Source organism: Nycticebus coucang, chromosome 6 (assembly GCF_027406575.1).
Source record: "Nycticebus coucang isolate mNycCou1 chromosome 6, mNycCou1.pri, whole genome shotgun sequence".
Lineage (NCBI taxonomy): Eukaryota > Metazoa > Chordata > Mammalia > Primates > Lorisidae > Nycticebus > Nycticebus coucang.
The window spans coordinates 52,647,128-52,666,864 of NC_069785.1; the positions used below are offsets into that span (position 1 = coordinate 52,647,128).

Here is a 19,737-nt window from a genome sequence, read left to right on the forward strand (position 1 = left end):
TCTGTCTCTACAAAAAAAAAAAAAAAAAATTCATATTCCAAAGGAATAGTTGTTTATAATACTTTTATGCATAATCAGAGAACCATACGATGACATTAAATATTCTACATTTTTTAAGTTGTCCCTTAATTGTCAGCAATGGAGAACTACTCTAAAAATTTATTGTAAAAAAAGTTTTTCCCCAGTGAGCGTTATCATATACAAAAACTGTCCCGAAGTATATAAAAATTAAACAATTTGATTTTATTTAGAGACTTCAATATAACATAAAACATGTAGAGACTACATGTTACCCTGTCAATGATCATTTTTTTACTCTAAATATTCAGTAATCTAACACATGTACTATAGAAGAGAATCAAATTACAAGAGGTTGATTCAGATCTCTTCTAATCTTTCTTCCAGGAAGCATAAAGTGATTTATAGTCAGCATTTAGATTACATTTGCATTACTCTCACCCAGCCCCATCTAGAATTATCCTCTGAGGTAAACAGTGCACTGAAAACAAAACTTTTAAACTGTATAGTTGGTTATTTGGCATCACCTTGAATAAATTCAACCTAATTTTTCCTTGTTAATGGGAAACCATAACGTCTTTCACACCAGTACATTCTTCTACAGTCTGAAATACAATTCCTGTCTTTTTGAACTGTCATTAGTTGAGAACAGGCTGAATTTTCTTTTTTTTTGAGACAGAGTCTCACTGTGATTCTCTTGCCTCAGCCTCCCAAGTTGTTAGGACTGCAGGCGCCCACCACAATGCCGGGCTAACAGGCTGAAATTTTAGAGATCAAGCTTAAATAAATGAATTCAGATATTTTTTAGTCAAATGTAAAAATAATTTTTACAGACGGGAGTAGGGGCTCACACCTGTATTCTTAGCACTCTGAGAGGCTAAAACTGGAGGATCACTTGAGCTCAGCAGTTTAAGACCAGCGTGAGCAAGACCTTATCTCTACTAAAAATAGAAAAATTAGCTGGATATTGTGGTGGGGCCTATAATCCCAGTTACTTGGGAGGCTCAGGCAGGAGAATCACTTGCATCCAGGAGTGTTAGTTTGCTGTGAACTAAGCTGATGTCATGGCACTCTAGCCAGTGTGACAGAGTGAGACTCTGTCTCAAAAAAAAAAATATATCTATATATATCTATATTTATTATTATTATTTTTTGCTTATACCTAAAGCATAAGTTGAAAGAGCAAAGAAAACTGGAAAGTTCATTTGCACACATATTTACCATAAATGTACCAATTCACCAAAAATTTATGGACACATAACTAAAATATACAAATGCCAACAGCAGATGGGTTAACAATTCTCTTCTTTTAAAAGGGAAATAAACTGTAGACTCTACTAACAGGGATTGCTAACCTAAAAAAATCTACAAGCTAGAAGGAAATATAATGTACTAGAATATCAAGGTCTTTCCCCACAAGACTTATATTTTTGCTATACTAAACTGATGTAAAAATAATCTACATTACAATTTGAGACAGTGATTTCTGTCTGATAAACCACAAAAGTGTTTATAGGGATTTTCTGAGAATATTTTTGCAAAAACTATTAATAAATATATCACTATATCTATCTATCTATATATATATATATATATATTTTTTTTTAGACACAGTCTCCTTTTGTCACCCTTGGTAGAGTGCTTTGGCATCACAGCTCACAGCAACCTCAAACTCTTAGGCTTTAGCGATTCTCTTGCCTTAGCCTCGCAAGTAGCTGGGACTATAGGCACCTGCCACAATGTCCTGCTATTTTTTTGTTGTAGTTGTTATTGTTGTTTAGCAGGCCAAAACATGTATGTGGCTGGAGCCCTAACCACTAAGCTACGGGCACCAAGCCAAAATATCACTGTTTTAAGACACGTTTAGAAAAAAAACCCAGCATCTGTTTCTTTTAAAGTTGTTAGTTGTGAGAGAGCAAGAGAGGAAGAGATAGCTTTTTAAAGCCTAATTCTCATTTCAAAATAAAGTATTTCTGTATTTTATTTTAATTTCTCTAAATAAATATTTTTAGTTGCTGTAAGTTTAAGTACAATACTGACATTGGCATGAAAAAACTTAGGGAATTTCATTTTTCTTTTTTTTGCAGTTTTTGGCCAGGGCTGGGTTTGAACCTACCATCTCCAGCATATGAGGCTGGCACCCTATTCTGTTGAGCCACAGGTGCTGCCCAGGGAATTTCATTTTTCTAAATTTCTATTTAAACAATAAAATTTTATTTAATAATAGCAAATTAGAACAAGGTTTTACCCCTTAGATAACTAATAGTTGGATAAAGTGGAATTTTTAGCAAATAACTGAGATCTCAGATTTCTGAGTGTACTAGTTAATAAGCTATTCTGGAGCAAAATCTAGATTATGGATTAAAGTATTAATTACTAATATTCTGGTTATACAAAATCAAATACTTTTGAGAAATTATCTTATTTCTTTATTTTTAATTAAAAAAATTTTGTTTTGAGATAGCGCCTTACTCTGTTGCCCATAGTAGTAGAGTGCCATGGCATTATAGCCCATACCAACCTCTAACTCCCTTTTTTTTTTTTGTAGAGACAGAGTCTCACTTTACCACCTTCAGTAGAGTGCCATGATGTCACAGGACTCACAGTAACCTCTAGCTATTGGGCTTAAGCCATTCTCTTGCCTCAGCCTCCCGAGCAGCTGGGACTACAGGAGCCCGCCACAACGCCCGGCTATTTTTTGGTTGCAGTTCAGCCGGGGCTGGGTTTGAACCCACCACCCTTGGTATATGGGGCCAGCACCCTACTCACTGAGCCACAGGCGCCACCCCCTTTTTTTTAAAAAAAAAAAAGAGTCTCATTATGTCACCCTTGGTAGAGTGCCGTGGCATTACATCTTACAGCAACCTCAAACTCTTGGGCTCAATTGATTCCCCTGCCTCAGCCTCTCAAGCAGTTGGGACTACAGGCCACAATGCCCGGCCATTTTTGTTGTAGTTGTCATTGTTTGGCAGGCCCGGGCTGGGTTCAAACCCACCAGCTCCAGTGTATGTGGCTGGTGCCCTCATCATTGAGCTATAGGCGCTGAGCTATCGCCCTGGTTAGAGTGCCGTGGTGACAACATAGCTCACGGCAACCTCCAACTCTTGGGCTCAAGTGATTCTGTTGCCTCAATTTTTTGTATTTTTAGTAGAGATGGGGTCTCGATCTGGCTCAGGCTGGTCTGGAACCTGTGAGTTCAAGCAATCCACCTGCCTCAGCCTCCCAGAGTGCTAGGATTATAGGCGTGAGCCACCACGCCCAGCCCTCAGCCTCAAACTCTTAGGCTCAAGTAATCCTCTTGCCTCAGCCTCCAGAGTAGCTGGGACTATTGGCATGCACCATAGTGCCCTCTGTTTTTAGAGGCAGGGTCTTACTCTTGCTCAGGCTGGTCTGAACTCCTGATCTCAAGCAATCCACCTCGTCAGCCTCCCAAAATGTTAGGACTTCAGGTGTGAGTCACCATGTCTGGCTCTTAAATTGTGTCTTTCAATGAGATTAAAATATAAATTACTACTACTCCTGTTATATAAAATCAAATTATTTTGAGAAACTGCCTTATTTAAAAAGAAAAACAAAACAGTAATTTTCTTTCTTTTTTTTTCTTGAGGCAGAGTCTCACTCAGTTGCCCAGCTAAAGTGCTATGCTGTCAGCCTAGCTCACAGCAACCTCAAACTCTTGGACTCAGGCAATCCTTTTGCCTCAGCCTTTGGAGTAGCTGGGACTACAGGTACCCGCTTTCTCTTGGCTACTTTAACTATTTTTAGTAGAGACAGGGTCTCACTATTGCTAAAGCTGGTCTCAAAACTCCAGAGCTCTAGCAATCTACCCACCTTGGCCTCCTAGAGTGCTAGAATTACAGGCCTTAGCTACCACGCCCCAGTAATATTCTTTAACATTCTTTATAAAATGTGATGGAGGCTTTTGAATATCATAAAGCTGGGATGAGAAAGAAGATAACTTTACAAGAAAAACTATATTTTGGCAAACATTTTATTAATACTATAAAAGAAAACATACTTGGAATTTTAAAATGGCACTTAATCCCTTCTTCTCTCAAATAGTCTGCCAAATAAATTGGATTCCTTGGAAAAAATTCAAACTTGATATAATGGGGCAAACTTCAGATTAACCTTTACTTGTCAGTTAAGTCATTTGCTATAAATAAAAGTACCCATTTCCAAAAATGGAAATGGCCCCTAAAAAAACCCCCAAAGACAAAAAACAAACAAAACCCCCCAAATGGACCTGTAACTGTATTAAGCAGAAAGGGTGGGTGTCAATGGAGCTTCTGTATTTGTAACTTATTCAGCAAAAATTAAGAATTTCCAAAAGCATGTAGTTCTAAATTTCATTCAAACATCAAAGGTCTGATCCATTTCAACAGCATTAATTTTATCTTTTAATAAGTTGAACTGGTCTTAGAATGAAAGATAATAGATCTATTCACATATTTTGTACATTTTTTACAGAGAAATACAACCTCTTGCTGCCTTTGCAATCACCTGTATTTGAGAATTTTTAGAGAAAACTAAGGAAAATGGCTGGGCATGTCTGCACATGCCTATGATCCCAGATACTTGGGAGGCTGAGGCAAAGAGGATTGCTTGAGCCTAGAGTTTGGGATCAGCCTGGGCAACATAGTAAGACTGTGCCATCTTGAAAGGAAAGAAAGGAAAAAAGGAAGAAAGAAAGTAGAGAAGAAAAGACAGAGAAGAAAGAAAAAAAGAAAGAAAGAGAGAGAGATAATAGAAAGATATTTTGACCTTATCTTTGACTCTGAGGAGAACATTTAAGGCCCTATCTGAGATTTACCAAAGAATGAGAGGAATGTTTTTCAAGTTGGAAAGTACGGAGTAATTAACAGATCAACCTATTCATTCTGCAAATGAGAAAATTGAGATACAAGTGTCTTAGGTTGAGACAAATTACTCAGACTCTTATAATTAAACTCAGACTAAGATCCAGTCTCTTGCCTTTTGTCTCCAATTCTTTCCTCTGAACCATACTTTGTACATTAATGCCATCCTCCACCAGGGTTAACAGTGATTACCCATGGGGACAGAAGTAGGAGTCAGACCAAAAAAAGGTGGTGATAGGGATAGTTATGTATGTTGTATTCAAACAATAAATCATATGTGTTGGGAAATAATTTTTTTTTTTTGAGACAGTCTCATGCTGTCACCCAGGGTAGAGTGCCGTGGTGTCATAGGCCACAGCAACCTCCAACTTGGGCTCAAGTGATCCTCTTGCCTAAGTTTTTCTATTTTTAGTACAGATGTGGTCTTGCTTTTTGCTCAGGCTGGTCTCGAACCCGTGAGCTCAACCTATCTACCCGCCTTGGCCTCCCACGGTGCTAGGATTACAGGCCCAAGCCACTATTCCTGGCCTATTTTTTCTTAAGAAAAAACTTCTTAAAAAGAGCAAACGTGGGTGGCACCTGTGGCTCAGCGGGTAGGGCGCCGGCCCCATATGCCAAGGGTGGTGGGTTCAAACCCAGCCCCGGCCAAACTGCAACAAAAAAATAGCCGGGCGTTGTGGTGGGCGCCTGTAGTCCCAGCTACTTGGGAGGCTGAGTCAAGAGAATCGCCTAAGCCCAGGAGTTGGAGGTTGCTGTGAGCTGTGTGACGCCACGGCACTCTACCGAGGGCGATAAGGTGAGACTCTGTCTCTACAAGAAAAAAAAAAAAAAAAAAAAGAGCAAACTTTAGGGCAGCACCTGTGGTTCAGTAGGTAGAGCGCTGGCCCCATGTACTGAGGGTAGCGGATTTGAACCTGGCCCTGGCCAAACTGCAACAACAACAAAAATAGCCAGGCATTGTGGTGGGCAGCTTACTCGGGAGGCTGAGGCAAAGAGAATCACCTAAGTCCAGGAGTTAGAGGTTGCTGTGTGATGCCACAGTACTCTACCGAGGGTGATAAAAGTGAGACTCTGTCTCTAAAAAAAAAAAAGATCAAACTTTACCATCAACACAACTGAATTTCAAAGATGAGAAATACTAAAGTGAAACTGAATATTAGTACAGAAATCTAAGCTGCATCTTTTGAAACAGCAGACCACTGAACACTGGATTTCAGTTTTAGTGACTAGTTCTATATATTATATTTGTCTATACCTAGAAAAATATTCTAATATAGTACATATGCAGTCTGAAGTGACTTAAGTTCTCAAGTTTAAAAAAGGTATTTTTTAAACTTATACTATAAAAATATGCATTTATATTTATTCTAAAATTATATATGTCTAACTTCTACAGTGATTTAAAGTCCAAATTTTGGCTGTTGACCTGCTGTCTTGTATGATCTTAAAAAGTAATTTCTGCAAAGCAGATAAAATATGCATGATTCTTTAACAGTAAAATTTGTTCAGAAACTCTCTTTGACAGTAATACGTTTATCTGTCAGAGTTAGAAAAAACTCAGATTTCAGTAGGAAAAATTACAAGGGTGGGTCAAAGCATTTTTTCCAAAAAATATACTGTATATATGTATATATCAGTAACTACACAGACAATATGCTTTTATTAATGTGAAGGCACAACTTTAACAATATGAAAAGGAAATGTATTTTCGTTATTTATGATGTAATTTTCAGTACCAGATCATAAAAATATATGCTTGCAAGCATGTCATTGATGATTCTTTCAGACTGTCAGTTCAAAAGTTGATTTAAAAAGTCAGATTCTGTTTGTAGAAAATCAATGACACATGATTGCAGGTCCACATACTATTGATGCTGGACACTCTATTCGTTGGCGGTGACAGGATGTTCTTCACTTGTTGCATCGTCCAGATGATCCATCATCTAGGCATAAAGAAAAAATTTTAGGAAATGCAATTTTTTGACTTGCCCCTAGTATTCACTAATTTAGCCAAAAGATTCCCAGCTTTTAGTAAAGATACAGATTACTCCATGGAACTGAGCATTCCTATTGGTGCACTGTTCTGGTTCAACACCCACACTCCTAAGGGGGTGATCAAGGTGCCATTGAGCCTTTCTGGAAGCCTAATCATGAGACTCAGGGCCAATGTGATAAATGCTCTCTTTCAGTCTTCCATTATCTCTATTTCCCAATAGGAATATTCCCCTTCCTAACAGTGAGATCTCCACCACAAAAGGAAGATATTCCTGACACTCGTTCCAGGCAGCATCCATTTGTACGTGTAGAAAAACTCAAAATGGCCCCAGGAGTCACAGTGAGAATACCTGCTGGCTTTGAGACATTGTAATACTATTGACACCTTGAACTGACCTTAGTTGAGATAATTTAAGAATGATACACGAAATTCTGGAAATGTTTTTTACAAAATTTCTACTAAAAGGCAAATAAACTTGAAGGCACTTAAAGCTCAAATGATACCTGAAAACAAAAACAAGAATACATGTGCTATAGAGATTACCAGTTACATTTTTCAAACGGTCAAGTCAGCCCTGCCCATATTCCCATAAAAACTGTTTTACATTGGGAATGAAGGAAGAAGAAATTGCTTGAATGCTTTCAGTGCTCTTACCCTGCTCTTCAGATAAACTTACTTAAAAATAGAAAATAGTGCTCAGTGCCTTTGTGAAGACTGTCAAAGACTTTAAGACTAGTGATTAAATTTCAGGGTTGCTTTTCTTTTCTTTTTTTTTTTTTGAGACAAGAGTTTTACCCTGGGTAGAATGCCGCAGCTCACCTTCACAGCAACCTCAAACTCCTGGGCTCATGTGATCCTCTTGCCTCAGCCTCCTGAGTAGCTGAGACTATGAGTACCTGCCACAATGCCTGGCTAATTTTTCTATTTTTAGTAGAAATGAGGTCTTGCTCTTGCTCAGGCTGGTCTTGAACACCTGAGATCAAACAATACACCCACCTCAGCCTCCCAAAGTGTTATGATTACAGGTGTGGGCTACCATGTCCTGCTAGTATTGCACTTTTCTCTTTCTCCTTTACCAAGAATTAGAAGAAAGAAAGATAAATAAGATAAATATTCCTATTTTTGTAAACTGGTTGTGAAAGCTTCAGTGTTTTTGGAAGAGGAGGATGAGGGAGAAATCACTACTGAATAGGGTCTATCATCTTGTCAGACAAAAAGAACACAACATGAGCTGAGGCTTTAAGTTGAAAGATGTATTAACTTATAGAGATAGCTTTTAAAATGTAAACCCTGGGATTAGCACCTGTAGCTCAAGGGGCAAAGGTGCCAGCCACATACACCAAAGCTGGTAAGTTTGAATGCAGCCCAGGCCTGCCAAACAATAACGACAACTACAACAACAACAAAAAAAACCAGCCGGGCGTTGTGGTGGGCACCTGTAGTCCCAGCTACTTGGGAGGCTGAGGCAAGAGAATTGCTTAAGCCCAGGAGTTGGAGGTTGCTGTGAGCATTCTACCCAGGGTGACAGTTTGAGGCTCTGTCTCAAACAAAACAAAACAAAACAAAAAAATAGCCAGGTGTTGTGGTGGGTGCTTGTAGTCTCAGCTACTTGTGAGGCAAGAGAATTGCTTAAGCCCAAGAATTTGAGGTTGCTATGAGTTGTGATGCCATGGCACCTACCCAGGGTGACACAGTGGGACTCTCTCTCCAAAAAATAAATAAAATAAAACCTAAATCTGCTGATACATAGTACTCTACAGTTATCTCAAGACCAGTCAATTCTGAGGTCCTCTATTTACCAAAGATATCCCCTCAGTTAAGGTAGCTACATGTTCATAGTACTTCCAGGGGAAAAAATAAAAGCTAAATCAAAACAGGTAACATTCATACGTATTAAGTACTATGTATTAAGTACTACATGAAACAATAAGATGAAGCTATTGAACAGTTAATGTTACTCACAATTTAATTGAGGGAGGGAAAGGAGAATCATGTAAGATATATTTAGGCCTCTTTTCTTCTAGCAAGTTAATAGCTCTGGGTATGAGAGGCCAGGAATGTGGGAAGAGAAGCAGCCTCAGCAAAACCGATGGTGGGGAAACCCTCTTTCTTCCCAAAGACTGCTTACTCTGGCAACTGTAACCCAATGAAATAATAGTCCATGTACCCTAAATTATAACATGCCTCCTCCTTCCTAATCCCCATGTACCTCACTAGCACTATAATGTAATCTCTAAATACAGAAATATATTAATTTAAAAAAATCTTTGAAGTCAATTTACTGAGAAGTAAGCATCTCTACTTCCTATTTACTTTCTTTCTTTTTTTTTTTTTTTTTTGAGACAGAGTCTCACTTGGTCATCCTTGGTAGAGTGCCGTGGCTTCATAGTTCACAGCAACCTCAAACTCTTGGGCTCAAGTGATTCTCTTGCCTCAGCCTCCCAAGTAGCTGGGACTACAGGTGCTGCCACAACACCCGGCTATTTTTTTTTTTTTTTGTAGAGACAGAGTCTCACTTTATGGCCCTCGGTAGAGTGCCATGGCCTCACACAGCTCACAGCAACCTCCAACTCCTGGGCTTAAGTGATTCTCTTGCCTCAGCCTCCCGAGTAGCTGGGACTACAGGCGCCCGCCACAACGCCCGGCTATTTTTTGGTTGCAGTTTGGCCGGGGCCGGGTTTGAACCCGCCACCCTCGGTATATGGGGCCGGCGCCTTACCAACTGAGCCACAGGCGCCGCCCAACACCTGGCTATTTTTTAGAGATGGGGGTCTTGCTTTTGCTCAGGCTGGTCTTGAACTCCTGAGCTCTGGCAATCCACCTATCTCAGCCTGCCATGTGCTGGGATTACAGGTGTGAGCCACTGCACCTGGCCTCTTTACTCATTTTTCAATAAAAACAATATAGAAATGTGAAGGGCAAATTAGATGTTTTTAAGAGCACAACAACAAATTAATATAAATAATAAAATTAATTGGAAAAATTCGTGTATGTTTGCATAATATTTTTGTAAATAGGCAAGCTTGATTTGGAAAGATGTCCACTGGAATTGGGTCAACTAACTTGACATTTTCTGATAGCTCTACTTATTTATAATTAAACCAATCTCCAAAAACAGTCTAATTTAAAAAACCCTCATTAAAGCACAGTAATTGGAGAGTTGAGGATACTGAAGCAGAGTTGTAAATTATCTCTGTATTCTGACTTGTCGGTTATAGCTTGTGACTTCTAAAAATAATTAGAAGTTACTAGTGACATTTAACAGAGACAACTCACTGTTTACTGAAGATTTACTTCCCACCCAGAGTAAAATAGCCCATTGGAGGTTGCAACATAAATCTGACTTTACTGGGTTAGTACTAGAAACAAAAAGTATCCCCTCAAATGATGATTTCTCTCTATTGTTCCATACGTCAAAGGAAGTATGACTCTGCTTAATTTTTCTCTCTAGAGGAAAAGAAATCTTTATTTATACCACACTTATTAGAAGACTTTGAGTAAAATCAAATGAATAGAACTGAGTACTATAGCTCGTGAAACATTCCAGAAAAAATACTTCATAAGAAATACAGTGTATGGGGTGGTGCTGGTGGTTCAGTGGGTAGGGCACCAGCCCCATATACCGAGGGTGGTGGGTTTGAACCTGGCCCTAGCCAAACTCAACAAAAAACAGCCGGGCGTTGTGGCGGGCACCTGTAGTCCCAGCTAGTCGGGAGGCTGAGGCAAGAGAATCACCTAAGCTCAGGATTCATAGAATGCTATGAACTCTGATGCCATGGCACTCTACCAAGGGTGATAAAGTGAGACTCTAAAAAAAAAAAAAAAAGAAATACATTATAACTAGCTTTGGGCTACAGAAAATAATTCACAATTAAGATTTTGAAATTAATATTTATATATGTATGTATGTATTTAAGACAGTGTCTTACTCTGTGCCCTGGGTAGAGTGCAGTGGCATCCTATCTCACGGCAACCTCACCCTCTTCAGCTCAAGTGATCCCCTTGCCTTAGCCTCCTGAGTAGCTGGGACTACAGGTGCACGTCATAATGCCTGGCTAGTTTTTTTCTATTTTTAGTAGAGATGGGGGTCTGGCTTTTGCTAGGCTGGGTCTCCAACTCCTGAGCTTAAGCACTCTACCTGCCTCGGTCTCCCAGAGTGCTGGGATTATAGGCATGAGCCATCATGCCTGGCCCGAAATTAGTATTATTTTAATTAAATCCTATAGAAATGTTACTTCTTTTGATCTGAGAAATTCATAGGAAGGCCTAAGAGACTCCATGTAAGATACTAAAGAATTTCTTTTTCTTTCTTTCTTTTTTTTTTTTTTTTTTTTTTTTGAGACAGAGCCTCAAGCTGTTGCCCTGGGTAGAGTGCCATGGCATCACAGCTCATAGCAACCTGCAACTCCTGGGCTCAAGTGATTCTCCTGCCTCTGCCTCCCAAGTAGCTGGGACTACAGGTGCCCGCCACAATGCCCATATTTATTTATTTTTTTGGTTGCAGCCATCATTGTTGTTTGGCAGGCCCAGGCTGGATTTGAACCTGCCAGCTCTGGTGTATGTGACTGGCACTTTAGCTGCTTGAGCCACATGCGCTGAGCCGATACTAAAGAATTTTTTTTATTTTTGGGGATTCATTGAGGGTACAATAAGCCAGGTTACACTGATGATACTAAAGAATTTTAATGAGGTCTCTACCTTACAACAACAAATGAGGTATTGAAATGAGGTCCATTGAAAATAGCATAAAAAGACTATCAGAGTTACCCATGACATTGAAAAAGTCTCCAGTGGAAATTCCTGTTTCTATCACTACTCTTCTTGAACTTAACTCTAATATCAGGCATTGTAATGAACCAAATGATAAACAGCATAAACAAATTTGCCATCACCTTAGATTCAAATTGTACTTTATATTACTTGCTTTTTTTTTGAGACAAAGTCTCACTTTGTTACCCTCAGTAGAGTGTTGTGGTGTCATAGCTCACAGAAACCTCAAACTCTTGGGCTCAAGTGAGTCTCCTGCCTCAGCCTCCCGAGGAGCTGGGACTACAGGTGCTCGCCACAATGCCTGGCTATTTTTAGAATGGGGGTCTCACTCTGACTCAGGCTGGTCTTGAACCCATGAGCTCAGGGAATCCACCCACCTAGGCCTTCCAGAGTGCTAGGATTACAGGTGTGAGCCACCACACCTGACCTATATTACTTGTGTTTTGTTTTGTTTTTTTTTTTGAGACAGAGCCTCAAGCTGTTGCCCTGGGTAGAATGCCATGGCATTACAGCTTACAGCAACCTCCAACTCCTGGGCTTATGTGATTCTCTTGCCTCAGCCTCCCAAGTAGCTGGGACTATAGGCGCCCGCCACAGTGCCTGGCCATTTTTTGGTTGTAGTTGTCATTGTTGTTTGGCAGGCCCAGGCTGGATTCGAACCTGCCAGCTCTGGTGCATGTGGCTGGTGCCTTAGCCACTTGAGCTAGAGGCGCTGAGCCTGTATTACTTTTTTTTTTTTTTTGTAGAGACAAGAGTCTCACTTTATGGCCCTTGGTAGAGTGCCGTGGCCTCACACAGCTCACAGCAACCTCCAACTCCTGGGCTTAAGCGATTCTCCTGCCTCGGCCTCCCGAGCAGCTGGGACCACAGGCGCCCGCCACAACGCCCCACTATTTTTTGGTTGCAGTTTGGCAGGGGCCAGGTCCGAACGCGCCACCCTCGGTATACGGGGCCGGCGCCCCACAGACTGAGCCACAGGCGCCACCCTATATTACTTGTTTTATATTTGATTATTTCAAAACAGTAGCAAAGACTTTTTATATTTATGAAAAATGATTGTAGGTAAAGATTATAGAGCTGTAAGTCTAGTTTAATGCTGCCTCACTTTTACAGTAGCATTATGACAGGACTAGTTATTTTATGAGGGCTATAGAAACACAATCAGAAATCTTAAATGCATCCACACAAAAGAGACTAAAGGTCCATGGATTAAGCATTGAACATTATAGTTGCATTGCATGAAACATTTCGTAACATTGAAAATTTATGGAATATAAAATATTGGCATAAGCACTTTGGGTTCCTAAAACCTAGGAGCTAATAACTTGAAGAGAGAGGCATATGTAAATACCTACACTACAGGGCAGATAGTAATAAGAATTTAGAGTACCAAGTCTAAAAATATACAGGGAAAGGTGAACCTAATTTCAACTGGAAGACCTAATTTCTTCTGATTTCTTGGAGGTCTGTTTGGAGATGGCAGATTTCATTGGAGGTAAATAAGAGATAGTCTGGAAATAGAAACTGACAAAGGTTTGGAGGTGATGGAAGTTGGGGGAAAGAAAGGAAAGGACACTTACACTGTTAGCCCAAGAGATAAACCAGGGCTGACTCTCAGGCCTCCCTCCCACCGGGCTCATACCAAGTCTCCCTCTCTCTCTCCAGGCTTTGAGGTTTCTCACTCTACTTTCTGTTTTCGAAGTCTCTGCCTAGGCCTTATCTCATTTCAACATTGACCTGCCTAAGTCTCAGGCTAACTTAAAACTCCAAATTACTTATTCCCTACCTGCCTGTAGATCCAATCTCATTAAGCAGAGGCTTCAGAGACTAAAATGTCAAATACTACAATATACACAAGTGATGACAGTCAACTAAACTAATTTTGACTTTAATTTAAAGTCTGGACATAAGCAATTCTATTTCACATAAATGGGGAAATAATTTTGGAAAGGCATTATATTACATAACTTTCAAAAACACTAACTTTCTAAAAGAATACTTTCTCCTGGCAACAATTTTAATGTTTTGCAACTAACTTACCTAAAATTTTAGCAAATGTCCATTCCTCATATTTAAAAATTTAGTACACAATGGGAAAAAAAATCATTGAGTTTAAACAGAATTTTTTCTCTGAGGCTTGTGATAGAATTTGTTCTTTTACAAGGTAAAGGATTTAACAAAAACCTCCAAAGTCTCAATATCCAAACCAGGAAGACAAAAATCTAGTTAACAAATTGAAAAATAACAACAAACCAACAAATAAACTGAATTAAAAAATCCTGACTCCTACAAATAATGATAGTGAATGCATTTACAGTGCTTAGGATGCACCAGGCACTATTCTGGGCACTTTGCACACCTTAACGTATTTGTTACAACAGCCCTCTGAAGTAGGTTGATTGTTATCCCATTCTACATCAAGGAAACTGTGGCAGCAAGATGCCAAGTAACTTGCCCAAGGTCATATAGCCAATTATTAACAAAATTAGAATATAAATTTAGGCAGTCTGGCATCAGGCTCCATGTTCTTTACTACCATGTGTTACCTTGTATTCTGAATGTCCTTGCCTAATAAAATTAAGATACTACACTGCAAAAGTGAGAAATCTCTTTTTTCAAAAGTGAGAAATTTGGGGGCGGTGCCTGTGGCTCAGTGAGTAGGGCACTGGTCCCATATGCCAGAGGTGGTGGGTTCAAACCCAGACTGGGCCAAAAACCACAAAAAAAAAAAAAAGTGAGAAATTTATGACCAAAGTAGCCTATGTCTTCAGACACTTTTAAATGGATTTTCCTACAATTAATTGCCTTCATGAGCCTTATGTTACACAGCAAAACCCCTGAAGTCTGCCTTTCTGGGGCTATTACTGCTTTGTGTCCAGCTGCACTGATCTTTCCCTTTTTAGGGAGCTACTATGAAGTAGCGTCATAAATTTTTCCAAGGTGATTTTTTTTTTTTTTTTTTGTTTTGAGACAGAGTCTCAAACTGTCTCCCTGGGTAGAGTGCCATGAGTCACAGTTCACAGCAACCTCCAACTTGGTTTCAAGAGATCCTCTTGCCTCAGTTTTTCTATTTTTAGTAGAGACGGGGCCATGCTTTTGCTTAAGCTGGTCTCCAACTGATGAGCTCAAGCAATCCCACATGCCTTGGCCTCCCAGAGTGCTAAGATTACAGGTGTGAGCCACCACACCCGGCCTTTCAAGGTGATTTTTTTTGTTTTGAGACAGAGCCTCAAGCTGTCACCCTGGGTAGAGTGCTATGCCATCACAGCTCACAGCAACCTCCAACTCCTGGGCTCAAGCGATTGTCCTGCCTCCACCTCCCAAGTAGCTAGGGACCATAGGCGCCCACCACAAAGCCTGGCTATTTTTTTGGTGCAGCCGTCGTTGTTTGGCCGGCCCAGGCTGGATTTGAACCCGCCAGCTCAGGTGTATGTGGCTGGTGCCTTAGCCACTTGAGCCAAAGGTGTTGAGCCCCAAGGTGATTTTTAATAATGAGACTAGGATGGTCCAGAGCTGAGAATTTATTCATAGAGAATATAAATGCACCCCTTGGTTGAATTCCTTCCTTAACTACCATCCTCTCTATCTCTCAATAACCATCATCACGGACACAGAAAGAAGGAAAAGTACTAGAATAAACCAGGAAAAAAAATGAGTTGTAGAATATGTCCAAAGAAATGCAATGTTAATATACCTACATATACAACCAATCTAAATATTCAACTATTTCTAGTGTTAAGTTAGAATAAAAAGATTTGAATGCTATACACAAATTGTTCAAAGTAGCTGCCCCTGGAGGGTGGTGGTAGGAGTAGAATGGTTAGAAAAGGGCCTTCTGTTTTTTTTTTTTTTTTTTTACTTTATTAATTACTGTTTAATTTTTTTTTTTTTCTGCATGCAAATTTTTTTTTTTTTTTATTGTTGGGGATTCATTGAGGGTACAATAAGCCAGTTACACTGATTGCAATTGTTAGGTAAAGTCCCTCTTGCAATCATGTCTTGCCCCCATAAAGTGTGACACACACCAAGGCCCCACCCTCCTCCCTCCCTCCGGTTTCTCTTCAGATCGTATAAATCTTTGGGCCTTCTGTTTTTAAACACTTTTGCATTGGCTCGGTGCCCATAGCTCAGAGGTTAGGGCACCAGCCACATGCTTCAGGGCTGGTGAGTTTGAACCTGGCCTGGGCCTGCTAAACAACAATGACAACTGCAACAACAACAAAAAATAGCCAGGTATTGGGGCGGCGCCTGTGGCTCAAAGGAGTAGGGTGCTGGCCCCATATACAGGAGGTGGTGGGTTTGGACTGACCCTGGCCAAAAACTGCAAAAAAAAAAAAAAAAAGCCAGATGTTGTGGCTGATGCCTGTAGTCCAGCTACTTGGGAGGCTGACTGAGGCAAAAGAATTGCTCAAGCCCAAGAGTTTGAGGTTGCTGTGAGCTGTGATGCCATAGCACTCCACTGAGGGCAACATAGTGAGACTCTGTCTCAAACAAACAAACATAAACCACTTTTGCACTACTTATTAAAAAACTGTAAACATGCATTACTCTGTAATTTAAACAAAAAAAGAAAAATTATTTAAGTGAAAACACTATGGTTAAGTTTTAAGTACATTAACTGCTAATAATAATATTAACCTATAAGTCATTAAACAGAACCAAGAAGACTGGAAAATATTGCAATGAACATCTTTCACATTAATTTTTCCCCAATTTTTAATAATTTCCTCGATAATCTCTCTTTTTTTTTTTTTTTCAGTTTTTGGCCGGGGCTGGGTTTGAACCCAGCACCTCTGGCATATGGGGCCGGCGCCCTACCCTTTTGAGCCACAGGCGCTGCCCTCCTTGATAATCTCTTAAAGAAAAATTACAGTAAATGATAAAGTGTGGTACACATATATAAGAAAATATTATACAGCCATTAACATGATTTTGACAAAGAATTTTAAACAAAATAGCACAAAAATGCAGTGGAAAAGCAAGACAGAGAACTATCTATAATAATAATTTGCCCATCTATCCATTTATCTAGAGAAGGCACAGAAGGAAATTTACTTAAACCCTAACTATCTCTGAGTGGTGGAATTAAGGGTAGATTCAATTTTCTTCTGAATCTTTTTTTCTTATATTTTCTAAATTCTCTTTCTCCCCCTTTAATTATTTTTTATTTATTTATTTATTTTAGAGACAAAGTCTCACTTTGTCGCCCTCGGTAGAGTGCCATGACATCACAGCTCACAGCAATCTCCAGCTCTTGGGCTTAGGTGATTCTCTTGTCTCAGCCTCCCGAGTAGCTGGGACTACATGTGCCCACCACACCCAGCTATTTTTTGTTGCAGTTTGGCCGTGGCCCGGTTTGAACCCTCCACCCTCGGTATATGGGGCCAGCATCCTACTCACTGAGCCAGAGGCGTTGCCCGAAGAAGGGAATTTTTTTACAAGTAAAAGTGCAGACAATGAAAATAACAATAAACATAAATACATTGTAAGATAGCATACACCGTTTTCACTAAGTCTCAAATTTAAATCCTAAAACAAAGATTTAATGCCAATGCTAAACCAAATTTCCTCATGTTGCTTGTCTTCTGTGTTGTGATTTACCTCACAGTTAATCAGATAATTCCTCCTAACAGTAGAAACCTCTGCTTACAATTCTGCCCTTAGTCTTGTCTTCTCCACTACATTCTCACTCACTTTTCTTTGTATGCTCATGACACTCCCAAATTTTTATCTCTATCTCTAGCTAGGTCTATCTCCTGCATATCAGACTCATGTATTCAACTGCCTATTGTTTCTCATCTCCTGGTGGTTCTATAGGTACTCTGAAATGTCCAACACTGAATTCATTTCTGATATTTAACATGTCCAACATTGAATTCATCATCTTTTTCCTCAACCCTGTTGCCCTTTCTTTATCTCAGTAAATAGTGTCATCATCCACCCACTTAGTTCCCTAAGACAAAAACCCTATTCTCTTCCTCTCTCCACACGAATCCTTCATCAGATCCCATTAATTCTGCCTCCAAGGGAGGCTGTGGTGGCTCCTGTAATCCTAGCACATTGGGATTCCAAGTAGAAGGTTCAATCGAGGCCTGTAGTTTAAGACCAGCCTGGGCAACATATCAAGACTCTTGTCTGTACCAAAAAATTAAAAAAAATAATAACCGAGTGTGGTAGCATACATCTTTAGTTCCAGCTACTTGAGAGGCTGAGGGAGCAAGACTGCTTTAACCCAGGACTTCAAGGCTGCAGTGAGCAATGATCATGCCACTGCACTCCAGCCTGGGAGACAGCAAGACTTTTCTTAAAAAAAAAAAACAAAACCCAAAAGGTCAGTTGTGGTAGCTCATGCCTATAATCCTAGAAGTCTAGGAGGCTGAGGCACCAGGATCCCTTGAGCTCAGGAGTTGGAGACCTGCATGAGCAAGAGTGAGACCCCGTCTCTACTAAAAATAGAAAAAAAATTAGCTGGGCCTGCTGGCATGCATCTGTAATCCTACTTACTCAGGAGGCTGAAGCAAGGGGATCGCCTGAGCCCAAGAGTTTGAGGTTGCTGTGAGCTATGACGCCACTACACTTTACCAAGGATGACAGTGAGACTATTTCCAAAAAAAAGAGGACCTTGTTTACCACAAAGGAATTGTATGTATATTAGCATAACCTGAGACAATAGCTTTGTGAAGTAGACAAAGCAAGTACTAACTGAATCTCAAAGAAATTACAAGATTTCCCCTAAAGAATTTTAAGCCAGTGTTTTTTCCAAGTATAATAGCCTGTAACTTAATGTGTTAACCATCTCTCATTAAATAACACTACAAATGACCCTACAGACCAACCACAAGATGAACATGAACTTTGAACTGTTTATCTACTATCAGAATTGCAGCCACTCAACCCAAAGTATCTCTCTTTTTGTTCATGTGACCACTGACATACATGCATGATAAAGGGGGGTAGTTTGTTTATAATAGGGCAAAGCAGAGGCTAACTGCCTTACAAAGTGCTTTCACTTTTTGGGCAGTCAATGCCATGGCCCTGACCTCAATAGGCTAGGGTTTCCCAACCCTCAATTTCAATGCAGACTTCACTGGAATACCAAGAAAATTTAGAAAAAAAGAAAAGGGGTTAGGGCGGCGCCTGTGGCTCAAAGGAGTAGGGCGCCAGCCCCATATGCTGGAGGTGGTGGGTTCAAACCCAGCCACAGCCAAAAACTGAAAAAAAAAAAAAAAAAAAAAAGAAAAGGGGTTAACTTCAATCTTCAAACAATTCAAACTCAATCTTCAAACAATTCAAACATAACAAGATTCTGTTATTAAGATTTTCCTTGTTCTAGGAATTTTATTTTATTTTATGTTTTATTTTTACTTAGAGACAGAGTCTCTGTTTATCGCCCTCGGTAGAGTGCCGTCATGTCACAGCTCACAGCAACCTCAGACTCTTGGGCTTAAGTGATTCTCTTGCTTCAGCCTCCCAAGTAGCTGGGACCACAGGTCCTGCCACAACACCCGGCTATTTTTTTGTTGCAGTTTGGCTGGGGCTGGGTTCGAACAGACCACTCTCGGTATATGGCGCCGCCCTGTTTTAGGAATTTTAAAGAAAAGTCATCCTTGTTCACTTATTTTATTTATTTATTTATTTATTTTTTGAGACAGAGCCTCAAGCTGTCACCCTGGGTAGAGTGCCATGGTATCACAGCTCATAGCAATCTCCAACTCCTGGGCTCAAGCGATTCTCTTGCCTCCGCCTCCCAAGTAGCTGGGACTACAGGTGCCTGCCATAGCGCCCGGCTATTTTTTGGTTGCAGCCGTCATTGTTGTGCCATTGGAGGGCCATATGTGCTGAGCCTATTTGTTTGTTTTTGAAACAGAGTCTCATTCTGTTACCCCAGGCTAGAATGTAATGGCATCAGCCTACCTCACAGCAACCTCAAACTCCTGGGTTTGATTGATCTTTCTGCCTGAGTAGTGACCACCCCAACACTTGGCTAATTTTTCTATTTTTACTAGAGATAGGGTCTTGCTCTTGCTCAGGCTGGTCTTCAACTCCTGACCTCAAGAGATCCTCTTGCCTTGGCCTCCCAGAGTGCTTAGGATT

At 40.1% G+C, this 19,737-nt stretch overlaps 1 protein-coding gene across 1 annotated transcript in view; it reads right to left on the reverse strand.

Annotated features, from left to right (window-relative positions):
* Nucleotides 1–6,510: 6,510 nt before the first annotated feature.
* The window catches only part of SPPL2A (signal peptide peptidase like 2A), a 55,539-nt gene continuing 42,312 nt past the window's right edge, over nt 6,511–19,737 (reverse strand). The window contains exon 15 of the mRNA XM_053594069.1: nt 6,511–6,820. Within this exon, the coding sequence (XP_053450044.1) occupies nt 6,761–6,820 (60 nt within the window). The 3' untranslated portion in view covers nt 6,511–6,760. The remainder of the gene's footprint in view (nt 6,821–19,737) is intronic.